The sequence below is a fragment of the Crocodylus porosus genome, unplaced genomic scaffold (assembly GCF_001723895.1).
Source record: "Crocodylus porosus isolate Cpor-Errol unplaced genomic scaffold, CroPor_comp1, whole genome shotgun sequence".
Classification (NCBI taxonomy): Eukaryota; Metazoa; Chordata; order Crocodylia; family Crocodylidae; genus Crocodylus; species Crocodylus porosus.
Window position 1 is genome coordinate 13,321,454 of NW_017728920.1, and position 22,228 is coordinate 13,343,681.

General features: G+C 42.3%; 1 protein-coding gene across 3 annotated transcripts in view; it reads left to right on the top strand.

Annotated features, from left to right (window-relative positions):
- PCDH15 (protocadherin related 15) overlaps positions 1 to 22,228 on the top strand; it is a 904,082-nt gene that overhangs the window by 501,873 nt on the left and 379,981 nt on the right. For all 3 annotated transcript variants that reach the window (XM_019538590.1, XM_019538589.1, XM_019538591.1), the window contains one exon: positions 18,023 to 18,216. In XM_019538590.1, the coding sequence (XP_019394135.1) occupies positions 18,023 to 18,216 (194 nt within the window). The remainder of the gene's footprint in view (positions 1 to 18,022; positions 18,217 to 22,228) is intronic.

Here is a 22,228-nt window from a genome sequence, read left to right on the forward strand (position 1 = left end):
GTCTTTCCTGGTTTGCTCCCTGCAGGACCGGACCAGTGCAGAATAATCCTCCTTGGAGGTGAATCCTGTCCTCCATCCTTTGTAGGCTTTTTTTATTTAGCTTTAGGAAGTCTGCTAGGTCCCTGGAGAGCCAGGGGGATTGCTGTGCCTTCTTGCTGCCTTTCCTCCGTGTTGGGATAGATTTAGCTTGTGCATTGAGGATCGCTTCCTTGAGAAGCAACCACTCTTTTTGAACTCCCCTCTCCCTGGGGTCATGGTCCCTTAGGGCCTCACTGACAAGCCTCCTGAGCTTGTCAAAGTTGGCTTTCCTGAAGTCAAGGACTTCTGTATTGCTGACTGACTTGCCAACTTTATGGCAGATGGTGAAGGTGATCAGCTTCTGGTCTCTGTCACCCAACTTCCCATCGATCACTAGGTCACCGATTAGGTCATCCCCTGTAGCCAGTACCAGGTCAAACAGTGCTTTGCCTCTTGTTGGCCCATAGACTTCTTGAGTCAGGTAGAGGTCATCCACACATGAGAGGAAGCTTTGTGACCGCTCGGATTTTACTGAATGGTCCTCCCACAAGATGCCCGGGTAATTGAAGTTACCCATGACAACCATGATCCTGGAGCATGCAGCCTTAGCCAGCTCCTGGGCAAACTCCTGGTCAAGCTCAGGACTTTGGGTGGGAGGTCTGTACTAGACTTCCACCGTTTTGTTCCCTGTGCCATGTTCCCCACAGATTTTATCCCAGAGGGTCTCCAGTCATCCACCCTGGTCACCTATATCAGCTTGCAGGGACATGTAGCTTTCCTTAACATAGAGAGCTACACCCCCACCCCTTTTATCTACATGATCCCTCCTGTACATGGTATAGCCATCTATCCCTGAGGTCCAGTCATGGGTGGAGTCCCACCAGGTCTCCATTATCCCTATGACATCATAATTATTTCCATTGAGCAGGAGGACAAGCTCCTCCTGCTTATTCCCCAAGATCCTGGCATTTGTGTACAGGCAGGCAAGTGTCCCCTTGGGGGCTCTTGCCTTGCCCACAGATTGTACCAGAGCTGGGGCAAGAGTGGGCTCCCTTAAGTTCCTTGGCCTGCTGACTTTGCAAGATCAGAACCAGCAGCCCAGGGCCCTAGAAGTTGAACATTACTTCTCATTTGTGAGAAACTTATCTGAGATGTCACCTACTATGAAAGAATACTATTCCTCCATTATAACACAAGCATTCCCTCATCTGTCAACATAGAGCAATTGCTCAATAGTGCTGGCTTAGTTTTACAAGACAGAAGAGGAAAATTATTAGAAATAAATTTTGAAATGCAGCTTTTGCTGAAGTACAAGCATGTTTAAACAGTTTCTGCTATGCAGCTGAACATTCTTTTTCTCATTTAAACTGATTTTCTCATTTCAGTCTAATTTTGATTTTCAGACACTTTCATTATTTCTAATTCAGATCTATTTCATACCCTTTTGTTACCTTTTGAGCAATAACAATTGTGACACCAGAGGTTTTCTGTAGAAACAGCTTCATTTGTCACCCTGCTATGAATATTTCCTTTCCGTTATTCTGGTATACCTATAAGATGCATTGACTTTTACAAAGTACTTCATATGGAGAGGGTGAGAAGGATCTACCAGTATTGGTAAATTTTTATTCTGAAAACTGTCTGACAAGTATAACATTGTTTTCAGGTAAAGCAGGGTGAATTCTGAGTAAATTAGAATGCTTCTGTCAGCTTATCAAAAAGAAACCCGCTCATTGCATTTGAAAATGAAAAATGGTGCTAAGAGGCAAGTCACCATGTTTCACATATTTCTCACAAATCAACTTAACTTTTAACTAGTTACTCTCTTTTTAACTTGCCTTTTAACTAGTTGAAAGTGGAAATATTTAACTTTTAACTCAAGTTAATTTTAAAGGCTGTTAACTTTTAACTTTAACTAGTTACATTTTTCATAAACTTTTCCCATGACTGCATATTATCTGTGACAGGAAACATTATTTTAACTAGATTAACATGTACTACATCTGCATCTGGAATTCTTTCATTTTCCATTGTGTCATATGCTCTGGACAGTGTATTTGTAATAAGTGGATGTGTGTACTGTAGATCTAGATCATATATTTGCAGTTGAAAGAAAAGTCTCTGCAATCTGGCTTGCATGTCTGATGACCGTTTCTTTCCTATAGTTAGCAAAAGTTTATGATCAGTATCATCTATCATAGGCTTCCCATAGATGAATGTATGAAATTTCTTATAGCCATATACCAGAGCTAAACAAACTTCTCAATTTGCGCGTATAGGTACTCTGACATAGAGAGTTCCCTAGATGCTTATTGTATTGGTCTCCAGGTATCCCTATGTTTTTGAAGCAACGCTGCTCCAATGCCTTCTTTAGAAGCATCTGTTGACATTTTAATGGGTCTATTAGGGTCACTGTATTTTAGTACAGGAGCTTTCATTATTTTACCTTCAAGTTTTTAGATTCAGCTTCACGTTCATGTTCCCATATCCACTGAGAATTCTTTTGTAGGAATGATCTAAGGTGTTTGGTGTGCTCTGCTAAATTAAGTAGACATTTCCTAACAAAATTTATCATTCCTGGCAATCTTTGCATTCCTTCCTTATCTGTAGGGGGTGGCATGATTGTAATGGGTTTAACCCTTACAGGATCAATCTGCACGCCTTTCTCAGAGCTTTTCTCCCAAATGTTATTACTTTGACTCTGAATTTGCATTTTTGTTTGTTCAGTTTCAAATCTGCTCTGTGAGCTCTTTCTAGTACCTTAATTAGCCTCATCATGTTCTTCCATAGTATTTCCCCAAACAAATACATCATCAATATAAAACCTTTACAACCTTCAAAAATTTGTCGCACCTTTCTGTGAAATAATTCAGATGCAGAACACAACCCAAAAGAAAGCCTATAAAACAATACATTCTGTAGGCAGGGGCAGGTGATTATTTTGGGTGGAGGGCCTCTTACCCAGTTTTGGCAGGCTGTCAAGGGCTGCATGGGTAGCCCCACCTTTTGACAGGTGCCCTGCTCCCTGGTCACCATCTTGGGACCAATGTCCCAATGTCTTGGGACCAATGTCCCGGGGCCAGCACCGGTGGGGCCCAAAGTGAGACACAGGCTGTCAGGGGTCTGTGGAGCTGGGCTGAGTTGCATCAGCAGGGACAGGGGGGAGCTGGCTGAGATCCATAGAGCTCCTGCCAGCTGGGACCCCATGCCCCTGCCACCCTGCTCTAGGCCCCACTGGCACTGGCCCCGGGACACCAGTGTGGGCCCCATGTTCCTGCTGGCTCCTGCACCCACTCATACCCAGTGCCCCCAAGCCCCACAGTACAGGTAGGGGGCAGCGCACAGCCCTGACCCCCTGCTTGCAGGCAGAGAAGAAGCTGGTACTGAGCACAGGGAAAAGTGGCCTATTGCCCACCCCATGGCTGGCACTCCCTGCTGCAGACGCTCGCAGCCCCTGTGGGGCTGTCTGAAGCAGGCACAGGCAGTCCCACATGGGCTGTAAGCAGCTACAGTGCAGAGCGTCAGCCACGTGGCGAGCAAGAGGCCACTTCCCCCCCATGCTCAGCACCATCTTGTAACCCACCGTGCTGCCAGCCTGGGCCCCATGCTGGCTCCGGACTCACCCATCAGCAGCAGCAGCTGCAGCCCTCCCGCTTGCCATGCCAAACAGTGTTGGGTACTGCTGCCTGCCTGGAGCTCGTGCTGTGGGCAGCCTAGAGGCAGCAGTAGCAAACACTGCTCAGCGCAGCAAACAGGGGGACCGCAGCTGCTGTCGCCATACTCAGCCCCGACAGGTGAGCCTGGAGCTGCGCAAGGTCCAGGCTGGCAATGGGGCCAGGTTACAAGGCCCCACTGAGTGTGGGGGGGAAAAGTAGCCCCTCACCTGCCCCGTGGCTGCTGCCCCATGCTGCAACTGCTCACAGCCAACCCGGGGCTGCCTGTGCTTGCCCTGGACAGCCCTGTATGGGCTGTGAGCAGTTGCAGAAGGGAGCACGAGTCATGGGACGGGGGAGTGGCCACTTTCTTCCATGCTGGGAAAGAGCACAGAAGGAGCCCAGGGAAAAGCTGAGCATGGGGGGGTGGGAAGTGGCTCCTTGCCTGCTCCATGGCCAGCGCTTCCTGTTGCAGCTGCTCATAGCCCATGCAGGGCTCTCCGGAGCAGGCACAGGCAGCTCCAGGTGGCCTGCAAGTGGCCGCAGCATTGCGCATCAGCCATGGGGTGGGTGAGGGGCCGTTTTTCCCCTCTTGTATTCCTTCTCTGTCTGGAGTTCCCCCCTGCCCTTCTCTCCCCACCCCCACCCCTTACTTGAGGTTCTGGCATGGGGCTTCTGGCTTGGGGAGTGCAGTTGGATTGGCCCTGTTGTTGTGGGAGTCCACCAGGCTTCCCCTGGGTCCTACTGCCCTTGGTTCCTGTCATTTTTTTACAGGAACCAGGGGCAGATAAATTTTCTATATTTTTTAGGGGCCCCATGGGCTGGATAGAATGGTCTCATGGGCCAAATCTGGCCCATGGGCTGTATTTTGCCCTCCCCTGCTGTAAGGTGTATTGAAGGTACATAATCTAGTGCTATTCTTTTCTAGGGGCACTTGCCAAAGCCCAGAAAAGGCATCCAAAGTGGATAAATATTTAGCTTCTGCTGGTTGCCAAAAATCTCTTCCTGGGTGGGAATGGGAAAATGCTCCTTTTTCATGTACCCGTTCATTTGCTTAGAATCCAGACATAATCTCAAGAATCCATATTTTTTTCCTATTATGACCAGCAAATGAACCCAAGCAGTTAGTTGCTCCACTTTTTCTGTTATGTCCATGTTAACTAATCTATCTATTTTCTTCTTCAGTTTCTCCCTTAGTACAAGGGGAACATTTTTGGAGCATGTATAGTAGTAGTATTTGGTTCTCATAATTTTGTCTTGTACTCAGCTGACAGTTTCCCTATACCTTGTAACAGATCACAAACCTCTTTTTCTATGCTTGTGCTTTCTAGACCCTCAGTAGCACCCATTATGCTAATCAAACCTAGAGATTTACATGCTTGCAACCCAATAATTGGCACTAGCTGGGACTGTAACAAGTTGCTTTTTTTATTATATATTACCTTTGTATCTAACATGCAGTGCACAAACACTGCTGGTTGCAATCTTATTCCCATTATATGCTGTAAGTCTCACTTTCTTATTCTTATAGTACATGGGTTTAATTTCATTTTTGAATAATGTATTGCATTGTCCTATGCTCCTGTATCTAATTTAAAAGTTACCATTAGTCCATTGGTGTTCAGGGTGATTGTCTAATCTGCAGAAGAATGAACATTCTGCATTGTGCTAATGAGGAATTCTCCATTTTCCTCCTTGCATAGAAGATGCAACTTCTGTTTCTTGTGTGTTGTATCTTGCTCCTTTTTGCAAAGTTTTACATTTGTTGCAGCTCTCTACCAAATGCATGGCATTGCATAGGTTTATGGTAACCCCCACAGCATCTGCAACTGACCATGTTTTTTCAAGTAATTCCCTTCAGCTGTAACTTGCCTGCTTCATAGTGCGGTCCCTCCTCTGTATTGCTTGTGTGTTGCTTGAAATTTTTGCAGACTTGTAATCCTGTCTACTTCAACTTGTTCTGCTTTTTTCTTCCAGCTTCTGCAGTCTGGCATTTATTATCTCAGCAGCTTGGCATATTCTGGCTGCCTTTTCCAAATTAAGCTCAGGATCCTCTAATAGTCTTTTCCTGAGGCTTAGATCCATGATACCCAATCCTGTTTGTCTCTGATCATGGACTCTTTAGGTCTCCAAAGTTGCATATCTGGCTCAGCAGTCTGAGTTCTTTGACAAACTCTTCCATTGTCTCACTTTCTTTCTGTCTTATATAGAAACTATGCCATTCAAAGGTTTCATTTTGTTTGGGTGTGCAACATTCCTGAAACTTTTGTATTACTGTGCCATAGCTTTTCTGTTCTTCTTCTAGCTGTTGTAGCCTATTATAAAAAGGCAGAGCTTCTGGGCCTGCTATATTTTAAAAAATTTCTATCTTGAGTGGATCTTCCTTCTCTGTAGCTCCACTGGCAGTGGGGCCCAGTTACAAGGTGGTGCTGAACGTGGGGGGGAAAAGCGGCCCCTCAACCGCCCAGTGGCTAGTGTCCCATGCTGCAGGATAGCCAACACAGTTTGTTGTGGGTAGGTCTTGCTTGAACAATCTCATTTCCTTCTATGACCAGGTGACCCATCACCTGGACAAGGGTGAAGAGATTGCTGTCATATATCTTGACTTTAAAAAAGGCTTTGATCTGGTATCCTATGATCACCTCTTGGCGAAACTGGCCAATTGTGGCCTTGGGTCCATCATGATCTGCTGGTTGGGAAATTGGCTCCATGGTCGGAAAATAGCAACTAAGAAAATGATATAGAAAAGTCCTAAATCTCTGCATAAATTTCCCTTAGGGGGGCAAAGACTTTCTTGGCCTTTGAAAACTACAAAAATAATTTTATTGTACATCGTGTTTACAGAGTTTTTCCTGGGCTGTCCTTGAAAATATATCCTGTTGATTTTTTTTTCTTTTACACTGTTTCCTAAATTTGTTAAACCAAAATAAACTATTTTAATTTATCTGCATATCTTTCTTACCCCAGTTCTTTAGCAGATTAAAGCAGAACATCTTCTGATGTCTATACTGAAATGCTTTCCTGGGGATCATTATAAGAACAAATAAATTTGTATCTAAAAATTTAGGATGATAAGTGCCATACAGGATTGTCTTTGCCTCTGCCTGAGGTCACAGTAAAAATTAGTTTTCGCTCTGTTTATATGCAGCACATAAGTACCCTCCACCTTGGAATAACTGGCTGTCATACATGGAACTGAAAGTCAAGGATGGAAGTATGTCTGTATATCTTCATGTCAAAACATCTGTTTTATACTGTGCAGCATAAAACCCACAATATAAAAGATAAAAGAAATATTGGTATTATAGGTTCATGAGACCTGGTTTTATTTATAGAGCTACTCCTTAATATCTTCAAGGATTTTATACTATCAAACATGATGTAACTGAACCTGAGCTACTTAGCCTTCATCATTTACCATATATAATTTTGAAGACATATAAATGAGGAAAATCAGGTTTCACAATCCAGCCCATTCTAACAATTGATAAATATATTTTTCTCTTTTAAAAGTCAAAATCTATATGCATCCAATATTATAAATTGTATGTTCTATATTTATTTATTTGATTTATATGCTGCCCTTTCTCACAAGACTCAGAATGGCTTACAATAAGAGAAACAGAATACTTATAAAATAGGAAAAAAGATAAAACAACTTGAAAGGAAACTAGAATATCAACCTAAGACAGAGACACCCTGTCCCCAACCAACGATTCTCAATCAGGGTTTCCTGAGGTGCCTTGAAATATTTTTAAGGGTTCCACAGAATACTAAGTGTGCAACCACCTATACCTGACTTGAATATCCCAGCCTAGCTTTATTTGCTAAATATTGTTCAAAGAGGAAGGTCTTTAGTGGTTTTGAAAGATCTCCATGATTGGGCTCTGGCAGGCCTCAAGAGGGAGAGCGTTCCAAACCTGAGGAATTACTGAGGAAAATGAATGCCCTCCCATGTGTTTTTGCCAAGTGGATAGTACTTGCAGGAAGTTGTTCTCACCTAAGCTTAGTAATCATAAGGCATACGGGCAAAGGTGATTCCTATGTACATAGGATCCAGACTGTTTAGGGCTTTGTATTTTGCATCAACTTCAGCTTCTGGACAGTCTTCCAGGGCAGCCCTACTTAAAGCACAATATAGTGTCCAGCTTTAAGTAAGGTGGGTGTCCCGGGGCAAGGGGAGGAAGTGAGCCCAGAAGGGCTAAAGAGGGCCCCTGGGGAACAATACACCCCAGGAAGAATAAGAAGAAAGAAAAAATGAGTAAAAGTGACTTACCGGCGGCAGGAACCACGGCGGAGCGAAAAGCCGTGGCGGGACCTGCGCTGCACATTAGCCGTGGTTTTTTTAAAAGGGAAGGAGCTGAGGAAGGAAGAGAGGAGAGCCACCCCAGAAGTATAAGTAGAGGAAGCCACAAGGCAGAAGGGGAGGAGAAATAGAGAGAGAGACAGCCCTGAACCCACCAAGGGGTCTGAGGAACCAGGAAACGCTGCACCCAGCTCAGAAAAGGGGCAAGAGCTGCTCCCCTGGAGAGACGCTGTCGCTAGACCAAAAGGGACCCAGGTATCCTGGTTGTACATTACCCTCGGGCTGCAAAGAGACTTGGCGGGAGGAAACCCATCGCCTGAGATAGGGGCCCAGCAGGTCGTTCGAAAAGAGGTAACCAATAAAGAGGCCAACTATAAGCCCCACGTCTGGGCAAAAGGCCCTCAGGGGAGCTCATCATGGGAGTGTCCTGAGCTGGAGGAAGGGATACTGTGGACACGCATCCGATACACTGTATAGTTGGGGGAAGGTAGTAAGAGGTGGGGGGCAATTGGTGAAGGGGAGCACATGGTCACAGGTACCCTGAGGCAGGGCCCAGCTAGATTGAAAGTAGGAGCACATACAGATAGTGGTAGTTTCTCTCTGTTGTTACCTGTGGGGAACAGTGGTTAGCTTGCCCTAGACCCTAAAAATAAGAGGAAAAGGGAGGTGATTTCCCTTTAGGCGCTATGAGCAGAAGAGCTCAGGGTTTCATGCTATTCCCTGGAAGGGAAGTTGAAGAGACTCGGTAGAAGAAGAGGTTTGGCTGCGGGCAAAACACTAGGAGCACACTGTCAGGGCTGGGTATAGGGCGAGGTACAGGGGAGATTGGAGCCTCGCGAAGACCATCACACCTTGGCCTCAAGTAGCCGAACCTGGACGGTCGGACCCCTCCTCCACTGAGGTTTCATCAAGTCGTGGCAGGCGAGATTAAAGGGGGGGAGAAGACCACCCAGGACGGAAGACCAAAGCACCCCGTTCTTGTGAGGGACGGAGCGGAAGGCTATTATCAAAATCCAGGGCTAGGCGGCGAGAGACTGCATGATTGAGGCCCGACGGGTGCAGTGGGCATAGCAAAATTTCCCCTGTCAGTCTTTAAGACCAACTTGGATTGCTTGATCAGAGCTTTGTCAGATATGCAGCAGGGTATTCAATACACCAGAAGATTCTCCAGTCTATCACTGGGATGCACGTTTCATGCTTTAAAAAATTTGCAATGGATATCTTCTATGGGGACATTTTCTTTCAAGATAGCTGCTAATCCATCTTCTGCTCCCTGATGTCCTACTATGTTGCTAACCAAGTATCCAGCTGGAACCATCTGGGCAAACATCAGCCCAGAGACCCCATCCAGCCAGGTCTCAGTAAAATATTCAGGGTAAGCAGCTTTATTCTGAATGAGACTGAAGATGACAAAGTATATGTACTTCTGAATTTTCAGTCCAGCATGTTTTTTGTAGTTACTGGGTGCATCCACATGTGATGTTATATTGCCATAACTCATTGCTACAGTGACATAGCATCAGTGGGTATGAACCATAATGCTGACACTATTGTACAGTAGCATGGGAAAAGACCTGTACGACATGTGGACTGCACAGTAACATCAGTTACTGAGCAGTCATTTAGTACTTGCTCAATAACAACTGCACAGTCCAGTGCATGAGTAGACAGGCCCACTGATTCTGAAGTATACACGGTTTAATTAATCCCTTGAGCACTTGGAGATTTTTTTTAAAACAACACACATTTTTTTTCTCTGCAGTTGTTTGCAGCTACTGGCCTGTGTCATTCCTTCATCTTAGGTTTTAAGGGAGCAGTAGCTATTATGCAGCTCTCTGTTCCAGTATCTGAATTTGGAATTTAAGTTGCAGTTCATTTTATGACACCCTGTCCCCAATTGCATGACTAGCTAACCTTCATTTAATGAGGCTTCATATGAAGGTGCTCCGAAGTGGAGTACCATCATTGACTAATGTCAGAGAGCAGGGTGTAGCTGATACAACCCAGCCCTCCCCCAGTTGCTATCTTCAGAATGGGAAGGGAAGAAAGGAAGGGAGGGAGTTCCATCTGTGGTTTGACCAGCCTGTGTTGCAGGGTGGGGTGGGTGGATTGGAGCCCCTCTGAGCTCCCTTCCCTCCCTTCTCACACTCCCATTCTGTAGACAGCACTGGAGCTAGGGGTTTGGGGTGCTAAGGGAGAGCAGCTACTCTTAGCCCCAATCCCCTGAACCTGACAGCGAACATCTCTTGGGTTTGGGTAAACTCTGTAACTCATGGTGCTTCCTCTGAAGTGCCTTGAGTTAAGCAGGAGATGTCTGTTTGTCCACACTCTTTAAGGTATAATTAATCAATTACACCTTAAGTGGTCACTTGGCCACACATTCAGTCAATGATGTGACATTCAATAACATGATAAAACAAGGAATAAGCTACAAAAAGTTATTATATAAAATAAGTGTAAAATTATGTAGCTGCTTTGTATCATTCCATTAATTGAACATGTGGCCAGCAGCATCTGTAGCTGGGAGGCCAATCAGCTGATCAGAGCTCCCAGCTGAGGGTGGGTTATGTGGAACCATGAGACTGGGAACTCCCAGCTAACGCTGGCTCCCAGGTGCAGGAGCACATGCCCTGTGGCTGGAAGCTCCATCAGCTGACAGAGCTTCCAGCCATGGGGACACCCCATGCACCCCCACAGCTGGAATATCACAGCTGACAAGATTTGCTACCACAGGAGCGTGCTTCTTGCTAGTAAAGGGGGAGGTGCCTGCCTATGTCAGGAGACCAGATTGTGTGGCTCACACATTAGATTCCATCATACCTGTATGGGTAGAGGGTCTGATTTTAAGAAGCCTTCTTTGTATTATTGGACTTTATCTACATACATCAATACAAGGAATGCAAGTAAAACACAGTTCAAAGAAGGGATTTGCTAAACTAAAAAATGGTCAAGTAAAATAGTCTAAGGCAAAGTTTTTTTAAAGTAGTTCTATGTGCTCTAGTTAGCATTCCATGTAATTAACCCTGATGCATTTTATTTAAAAACAAACAGACTTTTTTTTTTCCAGCTAAGGCAATGGCTGACTCATTCTGATGAACCCAAGAAAAATGAAGAGCTATCTGAGCTTTGTCAAGCCTAGTCAATCCTGTCCTCAGTGGCAAATTACTCCAAATGAGTCAGCTGTCCTGTTTACATGGTGATTTTAATAACATTACCTAGAATGTTCAAATAAATTTATAATAACTGAGTATGACTTTGGAAAATTAGTCTTGCTTGACTGTAACCAACATTCTAAGTATGACTGTTGGGAACTAAACCAACTTGGCAGATTATATCTGTACAATTCAATTTAGGTTAGTAAGAATTAATCATGCATGGCCTTTGGGAAATGGACCAACTTGACTGAACTTTTAACTCTTGACAGATGTGGGACTGCTAGAATTGTTGATGATCATGGTGTCTATTAACTTCATAATAAGCAAAGTCAAACCATAATTTCAAAACAGGTTAAGTGAAACAGTTCCTCTAAATGTCAGGTGTATGATGTCTATTCCAAGTATGTGTTCTCATCTATCTTCATTTTTCTGAGATATAATGATAGTTATCTTTATTATTATGGTTGTCCTTTTTCAGGCTACAAAACCAACTCTAGTTGTATAGGGCAAGTAACAAAATACACCTGTCACTTGCAAACTTAACCATTATTCAACACTAAGGCAGTGAAACTGCATAAAGACAATTTCAGTAAGTAGAATGAATCTGGTTTAGTCTTTTTCTGTATAATTTAGACATTTAAATATTTCCAAAATAATGTTAACTCTTAAGCTGTATCAGCTCAACACACCTGGAGTTTGAGTTTCCAAAACTGTACATCATAGCAATTCTAAGGCTTTAACTCTGTATTTTAGGCATTGTTTAGCCCTGAAAATGTTATTCATATGACTTAGCTTTGCAACACTTCTTTGTGAGTTTAATTAGCCTTATTCATTTATGTATTTGTGTATTCAAGTGATTTTCCTTTTCATGTTGTCACAGTAGAAACTGGCCCTGCTCCAAGTCATGTAATTAGAAGCTTAGGACTTTCTATTTTGTGTAAAGCTTTTATTTAGCAACGGTTGATGTTCAGTGGTGAAGGTTATTCTTAACTATGCCACCAAGTTTTTGTACTAATTCTTCTTTGCAAGGTTAATGAGTATGAGCAATTTTGTAGGAAAACTGTAGAATGATTTATTAGAGAAATGTATGGTTTGTGAGAATTTTAAACTCTAAAAATCTGGGCCACATCAGTAAACCTTGGTGCTTTGGCACTGCAGGTCCTATTTCAATCCCCAAGAGAAGTACAAGAAGTGGATTTTACGTATTGCATCTGATGTGTTGACTCTAACTATGATAGGTCATTTTGTTGAAGCATCAAAGCAATTTAAATATGCTGCTGTTACAAAATAAGTATTTATAGGACTTCCTATACAGAATTTGGCAAGAAAGCACAATATTAAAAAAACAGTTCTCCATAAAGAATGTTGAAAGACTTGCTTTCTGTGCTGAAAGCCACTGCAGGGGATCACTATTAAAATCATTTCATGCATTGAATGTGGGAATCAAATATTATAGTATCATGCAAGAATGATGTGGATTTGCCAGTGTTGCTTAAAATAGCATGCATTGCAAAAGATAATTCAAAATAAACTTCAAATGACCTGAATATGACAAAGTTCAATCCAAAAATAAAAGATTTTAGTATGTCTTTGGTTATTGGGAATGTGCCTTTTCTATTCATTGTGATGTATGTGAAGCAGGTAAAAACTGGCTATATCAGTATTTTATGATCTCCCCATAGATTAGCATCATATGCAGATGTGACTATTTTTCATAATAATTGCTTTGGTTGCTTTTTCTCTCTCCATGCTTACTCTAGTAATACTTTTCTATGCATGTTTCCCCATTTACAAAGGCTAGGAATAGAAAGTACACACAAATTGGTATAAGTGATCAGAAATTGGTTTAAACTTGTAACAGTACAGAAGTTCAGTGCACATAGACTGGTTTAAAATAACCAAAACCAATTTAAGATAGGCTTGAATGTATGTAGAATTGGACTTAACTGATTTAGATTAAACTGGTCTGTCAAACTTCTGTCCCAGATCCATTTCCAATACAAGCTAGGCCTCAATCTTCCTGTATCCCAGGATGCATTTCAGTTCCTGATAACCCAACCCTCTCACAGATCGGGCAGGCTAGCCTCTGCCCCAGCTTGCCTATTTCAGCCTAGCAGGGAAGCCCTGGCCCCAGCTGTCACAGAGCTGAGGCAGTCTCCCCATCCCCACTGGCAGTAGTAGAGGGGTGGGCAAGGGTGGGGAATGGACCCCCACCCTAGTCCCAGCTGTTCCCAGTTGGGCTCTGCACATCATGGGTGGTGGAGGACTGACAGGCAGGGGGCTATCAGGTGGAAGGGACTGGGATGCTTGGACCTTGGCAGAGCTGCACTGTGGGAATGAAAGGCCTCATCTGGGGGCTTCTTTTCTCCCCCACCTCCTGTGCAGACCCCAGCTGGTGTGATGGGGTGGGGGTGCATTCCCCCCTCCACCTGTCCCCCCCTTTGGCTAACAGTCAGAGGAGCTGATGATGGGGTGGAGCTGGGGTTATTGCAACCCAATGGAACCATGTGCAGGAAGCCCCTGCCTTGGGGGCTTTCCTTCCCACCTACTGTGCGGACCCCAGCTGGGGAACCAGAGTGGGCATCCATCTCCCCCATGACCCACCTCCTCTAGCTGACAGATGGGGAACTGGCAAGGGGGTGAGACTAGGGAGATTGCTGCCCAACACAGCTGGGAGGTGTGTGTGAGTGCCCCCTTTGGACAGTGCAGGCATCTGCCTGCCTTGGCCAAGGATGTGTATTCTGTTTGATAATGGTCCTATCTACCCAGCTTAGAGAAAGCTGCATAGATTGATTCAATTGCCCCTCAGACTTTTTGACTGTCTGTACTTAGCCATAGGGTCTTGGGAGAAGATGCCCCTAAAGTTTTGAATAATATGTTCTGAAATGCTGTGCCCTAATGAAGACTGACAGCATAATACTATGTTGATTAATAAGTTATGTGATATTTGTACCCAGATTGGAATGGGAGAAGAGAGCTTGCTTATCTCTCTATATGCTCCTGCCAGTGTCTGTATAGAAGCTGTTGAGAAAACAAGTTCTCATTGGCAGGCATTTCCTGGGTCTCCACATTTGCTAACTCTGTGGCAGCATTTAGGGTTGCTGGTTCAGAAAGTAGTTTTCCTGGGTTTTAGAAATTTGTGTCATCATGTGTTACCCTTAAATTCAGAAGTTAATATCAAACATGCAATATGACATTCTGGGATCACAGTCTATACTAAGAAAACCAGGAAAACAGACAGGCCAGTAAAAAATTCACAGGGCTACCTATTAGGGCAATACAAAGAAAGCCCTATTTGATTCAGATTCAACCTCAAGCAGGGACAGTGATTTGATTCATTGATTCAGATCACTATCCCTGATTTGGCTCAACCGAATCTGGATCTGAAGATTCGATGCTGATTCAGAGAATCAGTGATTCAGACATAGACACAGCTTTAAAAGTTTCTTCTACATACCTCAAGGCTCATGATCACTGAGATGCTGGAGCGCATGGAGCATCAAACAGGAGTGTGGAGGGGCTCTCTACATGCTCTGTGGCAAAACTGGAAGTGGACCAGAAGTAATTCCAGTCCACCTCCGGGTCTTCCAGGGAGCACACTGCCCCCACCTCCATGCTTCCCTGGCTTGGTGATTGGGTGTGGGGAAATCCTGGGTGCCCCTACAGATCCAGAAGGCACCAGTCACTGAGCCTGGAGGGGGTGTTGGGGGCTTCTGTGCACTCCCTGGAGGACCAAGAAATGGACCAGAAGTGCTTCTGGTCCACTTCTGGGACTGCTGCTGAGTGCGCTGGGGAGCCCTCCATGCTCCTATGGGACACTCCATGCACCCTAGCATTGCAGCATTCACAAGCCCCTGTTACCTAAAGGTATATAGAAAAAACATTTAAAGCTGTCTGTCTCTGAATCTCCGAATCTTTCCAAATCTCTGCAGATAGATTTGGAGGGTTCTGATTCAATTTGGAGAGATTAAGGAGTCCTCTGATTTGATTTAGATTTGGAGATTCAGCCCCTGAATTGAGTCAAATCTCTGCTGAACCGAATCTGGGACCAAAGCTTCACATAGCCCTACTATCCATCTTTTTTTTTCTTAATTACCTCTCTCTCAGCCCAGCCAAGAATCACTCCTCCTGTTTTATATCTTTCCAAACTCCTTGTGGCTATTCTTCTGGAACTGCTGGTGCCTCTTGCTGATTCACATCTTCATCTGTCCAAATTCAAATAGGAGCAGCAAGGAACAAAGCTGTACAATTAGTCTTTGTCACCCTGACTTCACTGCTATTCACTCAGGAAGATAAGCTGATGGACAGTGCTTGCCAATATATGTAGTAGAATTAACTGCCAAAAGGTTTCAGTATGCCATATTGCTCTGACTGATTTCATGCCCTGCAGTTAGAGGCAATGCATGGTGACACAAAATCTTACAACTGTCTGGAGAACTGCCATCTGTATCAGCTAAATATATATTTTAAAGAAGGAAAATAATGATTGTTTATCAGTTAGGAGGCTTTGAGTTTAGAGATCTTATCTTTGGAATTTCAACTCTTTCCTCCACAAGTGGGGCAGAATAGTATACTACTTTTTCATTTTGTGAATACAATATTAAGAAGAAAGTTTCAATGCATAGTGTAAAGGTCAAGGTATAAGCACTAGCCCTGATATATTGACAGTATTTATATTTTGTTTATATAGTAAGCCATTCATATTGCATATGAAAAGGGCAAAATGTGCATGATTTTGATCTGTTCTTAGCACATATTGTCTTCCTGAATCACCAATAACAGGATTTATAACATTGTTTTTGTTCTAACCTTGACAGTAAAGTAAGTGTAGCCCACTGATCATTCTAATTAGGTCTATTTGGTATAAGATTCAAATGATATACCTGTAATGACAAGTTATTTTACCATGCTGTCACAATGCCATCTTTCAGAGACCTTGGGAGTGTATGTATATGTTTGTCTTTGGAATTTTAAAATATATTAAAGGTGGAAGCAACAATTGTGTTTCCGATTGGAAACAGATTGCTTTCCAAGTATATAAAACTTCCAATTTTAGCCCTAATGGATCTAAAGTTATCAAACCTTAGACTTATTTATCTTGGGCTTCAAGTTGTATAATTTTGGGGGGAAATTGCTACCTATGAAGAAAAAAAAATATGCTTGTTTTTTTTCTTTTTAGCAGCAGGTGTTTTAAATGTTAGAGTTCCAGTGGGGAAAGGTAGATAGAAAACAGGTGATTTAGTAGAAATGAATAATAAATGCAATTTATCGCATTGAACTGATTTTTTGCACATGTATATGATGATCATGTATGCGGTGTATAGTTGTTTGTATATTTACAAACTTGCATAAATCTCGAAAGCAGGAAAAAAGATAATAAGAACGAACAGTCTTGGATTCGATATACATTTTATACATATGTGTAAGTTGTGTTTGTGTTTATTGTGGATGTATACAAATATTTAGCATCTTGCATGTCCTCTGTTTACTATTCTATCCGAAATACACATGTAATCACATGGACAATTTTATGGCTGTTTCCCAAGGTAACCTGGTAAGGTTCTTTACACAGGACGTTCGACTATTTGGCAGAAATAGCATTGTCCCAGTAAAAATATAAGGAAGACAAATTACAGAACTTTCAATAAGTAAATTTTGGACCCTAATTTAAATATTTATTTTGTAAGTATCTTTTTTTTTAGACAGTATTGTAAATTTCTGTCAATAAAGAATAATGTTAATGTTGCGTTAATGTTTTTCATTAATGTTTAGTTATTTTTTATAATTTATTTCTAGTCCAAAATGAATCCAGTTTGTTTTTCTCTTGTGCAGAAGTTTCTTATACATTTTGTGCATTTTGGCAATATTTCTTGGTACTCCTGGCAGCAAGCCTCTGAAGCAGGCTCTGCCAAACCATTCTTGCTCAATATGCATCAGACCCAGAAATGAGGTGGTGGACCTGCCCTTACCCTGCTCCACCCCTCCACCCCTCCCACACACATACACACATCTCCCAACATGTTACTCTGGAGTAGAAGTGCCTGATCTGTGCCATTCATGCCAGAAGTAGCATGGGCAGCCGCTCTGTGTGGAGGGTGCCAGACTGGGGTGGGACAGGCAGTACAATAGCAGATAAGACAGGGAGAAGAAAACAAAGCAGCATATTAGGCTGGAAAAGGGACCAGAGTGGCACTCAGGTACTGTGCAAGACTGCAACATGTAACAGGTGCTTGGCATGTCAGTTACTTTAAGACAGGCAAAAGGTTCTGGAAGAAGTAGGAGAGTTTGAATGGTAACATCTGTGAAGTTTAGGTGTGGCATAAGGGATGGTCAGAGCCACGTAATTAATGCTGAAGGCACTGAGTAGTGACACCTGAATGGCATCATAGGATCCCTGGGGAAGCCTCTCTTTCTAAGGATCTAATAGCAACAAGGTATGGCAGGAGGGATGAAAGGAAGCAAGCCTGAGAAGTGAGAGCAGAAAAGAGACCAAGCAGCCACCATGGGGTGTCACAACTACCCCTGGGACCAGCACCTGTTATAGTAGTTGCACACCCAACCTCACTCCCTGACACTTATCTAGAGATCTCTTTTGTTCTTTGGCATGTTCATGTCCTCATGAAGGCCTTTTGATTGTTGTGGGAGTGAATGAGCAGGGCATTTTCAAGATTGGTGTCCTCAGGAGTGCTGGAAAAGCAGTGTAGAGATTTTATGAAGTGTTTAAAGTATATAATTGTTGCACATTATTTTTAGTGACTGTACAGAAAAGAAATATGCTCTTTTCTCTCATGATAATTTACTCCTCCCCATTTCCCAACAGGTTGTTGAAAGAAATGAAAATATAATAGTTGGTTGATCTTGAGCATTTACATTCTGATTTTCAATTGCAGCTCACTGCTGTAGATGCAGACGAAGGGCCAAATGGGCAGATCACATATGAAATCCTGGCTGGAGCTCAGGGAGACTTCATCATCAATGACCAAACAGGCCTTATCACCATTACCCCAGGAGTTGTACTGTCAGTGGGGCAATCATATGCTCTCACTGTCAGAGCATCTGATAATGCTCCTCCTTCAGAAAGAAGGTAATTCATGCAAAAACAAAAAGTCTTTTAAACCTGTGTTTAGGAAAAGAGGCACACTCTTATTTTCAAAAAGCTAAATCAAAGCAGATGCACAGGAAGATGTGGCTTCAATGTACCATATTAACTCAGATACAAGATGAGATTTTTCCCCCCAGTCAGCAAGGGGGGGGGGGGGAGCCCCTTCTCTTATATTCACATACAAGGAAATATCATTATCTATTGTTAAATGGTTGCCAAAAACAGCATATGATCTGAACTGCCAACTATGAAGCTAATTAAAATGTAGCCAAAATTGAACGTGACTATAAAATACATGGCTCCTATTGGGCAAACATATTGATGGAAACCTACCACAAGGATAGGTTAGTGCAGCCCATCTGAATAAGATATATGGTGGTGCTCATTGTGTGCAGCACCCCTCAGTGCTGTTTTTCAAGTCATGGAGAGCCACTACACTGAATATGTTTAGAATTCCTCTTCATCCCTACAGCTGCATTAGATCTTTCTTTCCTATTTCCAGTTATTCCTATTTCTTCACTACTCTTAAATGTCTGGCAAGCATCACCCAACAGGAACCCAAACAGTTTACCCAAAATCTTTCTGTTGTCCCCTCTCTCAGCCTGTCGTATATGTCTAGTGTGGCCCACCCTCCATGAGGTAGAGCCAGACCAGGTTGCCCTGTGCCTCATCTACATTTAAATTTTTGAAGGATCCCAGGACTCATGACAAGAACACCCAGTTCCAGTCATGACTGGGGGCCTAATTAGCACTTGGATGTTTTGTATGTGGGGGGGGCAGGGGCAGAGGCAGGTAATTGGGAACACACACACATACTTAGCAGTGCTGAGTTGTGAGGTCACCATGAGAGGTCACACTGTTGATTCTGCTGAGGCACAGCCCAATGAACTATATGGTAAATCAAGAACCTTTTGGCTTTGGGCTAATATCGTACATCATTTGTACTATATAGAAGTAGTTACAAAAGTGCTACTTAAAATTGTGCTTATGGAGTATCTGAGCTAAAATTTACAGTAGTTTCAAAGAAGATAAACTGCATCAGTTTTGGATGAACTAAGTCTATGGGTTCCCATAATAATTTCCTTATAAGTAAATTATTATAGCTATGTTTATTTAAAGGTCGTTGTTTTCAAAATTGCCTCTAACGTCCATGTGCTCAGGGACAGTAGGATCTGACAGTAAGAAGGAGGGGAAGCATCTTCAGGGAGAAAAACTTGTGGGGGGGGGCAAAGGGCAAAGGTGCTGCCTGACCTTCCCCCCACCCCCCCCAATTTGTTTTCCCTGATGTAGCAGTGAAAAGGAGACAAATTCAAGGCAGACCTGCAATAATTAGATTTGATACCTGGAACTTTTTTTTAATTATATCATTTTCCATATAAAGAACCTAATTATTGGGAATTACCTTATATTCAGGTTTGTCTTATATTTGAGTGAATATGGTATTCTGTTTTGTGCAGTGAACCCATTTTAGTTCTTTTGATAAGTATGATATTAGAAATTAGTGTAATGCATTCATTTTTATCTCTTATTTACATGTTGTCTGTAGCACACACTTTTCCTTCTTTAGGTCACTTGAAATGTTTTTGTTGTTGTTTCTCTTTTGTTCTTTTAAATACATGGTTACATATTCAGTTTTATCTGTGTATTTTTTTCATGCAATTAATTGAAATTGAGAGAGTGGATGGAATAAAACAAAGAAGGATATAGGTGTTAGTGGCTCTTTACAAGGGTTGCTCTGATGCAGAAATGATTAATAACAGACTGATCCTGAGCTTGAGACAGCCTTCTGTCCAGGTGACAAGGAGTTATGGCATGCTGTTCTTTCAGAGTTGGCATATTTTGGAATATAAATAGCAAGCTGTGCAAATAGTAAAGTGTATGCCACTGAAATCTAAATTCAAACCTGCTGGGCTATCAGTTTGCTCTGTTTGGATTTTAGCAGGACTTTCACTACTTAAACTAATGATATCTAGTTTTGCTTTCCTCCTTTTGTTTCTTAGTTTCTTTGTACAGGCAAAACATGTTATTCTTTTACTACCATGTAGAGAAATGCAGCAAGATGGAAGAGAGGACATGTTCTGGGCACAGTGTCTTGTTGCACTGATAATATGACAAGTTCATTCCATTGATAGCAATGGGGAAATGGTAGCCTCATTTAATGGCACATCTGTAATGCTTTTCAGATCCATACAGAGGGAATTCAATGGAGGAGGAAAGGTTCATCATATAAGTAGAATGTAGATGGATTCCCCACCTCCCTCACTACAGACATCTCAAATCCCAGTTGTGTTGTCAGATCTATGAGAAATTAGCACACCATGATGGCTAAATTATGCAGAAACATTTGCTGTTACTATTTCATCATTATGTTTTAATTTTGGAAACGTTCTAATCCATGCAGGTTCTGAAAACATGTATTCTTACTGTTATTTTAACCTTTCCTTCCCTCTTATAATTTGTTTTCACTGTTAGTAAGTCCAAATGTTAATAGGTCCCTGAAGAAATTCTTTTTCTGTTATATAGCTGGGGATGAATTCTGTTCTTGCAGAGGCTGTTTATTACTGACCACGTGAAAAGTAAAAACAGCTCCCATGTCTTGTGGTTCCTTGCAGCCTGCTTCACTTTTTTGTTCTGAAACTACAACAATAATATTTTTACATAAACGTTAGCAGCTTAATGGGAAATCATGCTCTAAACAAGATTTGCAAAAGTGATTTGAGGTGCCTCAATTTATGTGTGTCCACCATGAGACATACAAAAAGAGACTGACTTTTCAGAAAATGAATGTTAGCACTGTATGTGAATGAGGGCCCCTCTACATGTGTAGGTAAAGTCATGATGGGATCTAATGCATGATCCACACAGTTGTGCCTCCTGTCACACTCAGGCTCCTTCCAAAGGCTGGGAAACTGCAGCTGCCTTGAACTCCCAGCTACAGGAGTGCACCCAATCAGTTGATGGGATTCCCAGCCACATAATATCTGTAGCATTATTAGTCATTTGAAAATCTTGTCCACTCTGTAAATATCCATTCTAAAGGACAGGCAGATGGCAGGCAATAATAGAAGTATCGTGGGAATGATTTTGCTAACTCAGAATCAAGTTACTCATGCATGCTAAGGAAATTATTGACTGTACCCAACAGAATCTTTAGATAAATATCTTAATTTCTTCAAAAGGTAATTCCACAGTTGCTTCAATAGGTAATAATCCTGTTTTCTTGCACTACATTATGCACTTTGAGTATGTTGCAATAAGTACTGCTTCATGCATTTGAGGAATAAGCTAAGGAATAACTAACTTATTATGGGATACTGTCATGGCTAGATTCTTTGCTAAGGAAGTATGAGGTGATATGCATGAAACAGGATATACATTACTTAGGGTACAACACAATATTGAACTGTGCATGGATTGTCTCTTTGTTTTTATGTAGCCTAAACATAACTGTAAGGGAGATGGGGGGAAAAAATAAATCTTTTTAGATCAGGTTTTAAATTTAATTTTTGCAAACCTCCCTGAGAATCTAGTAGTAAAATCACTTAGGATCTGGAAAACCTATATCCCTTTAATGATCAGGACCTTAATTTTTTGACAATAACACAAAAAATGCAAAGATTTTATCTGTGGGATGTGTACAATTCCATGCACATGGTTTATCATATATTCTTAATGACATCATTCAAATAAAGTGTATAAAACATTATTATACATTTTATCGGAAAGGAAATGATATGAAGTATAAATGAGAACATAGTAAAAATCACAGCATTTAGGGTCAGAATAGTAATGTTGTATATAATACACTTGATTATTATAAAGCCAGTTAAAGATTTTAGTAGACTGGGAATCACTTGGCGGGGGGGAGGGGCGAAGCACAGACCTCCAACACACCCTCTTCCAGTTGGTATAATAAAGCAAAGAGACACTAACCTAGATATCAAGAGGAAACGTGACTCTGGGAGCTTCTGCTAATTTCCTGAGGAAGCTTACC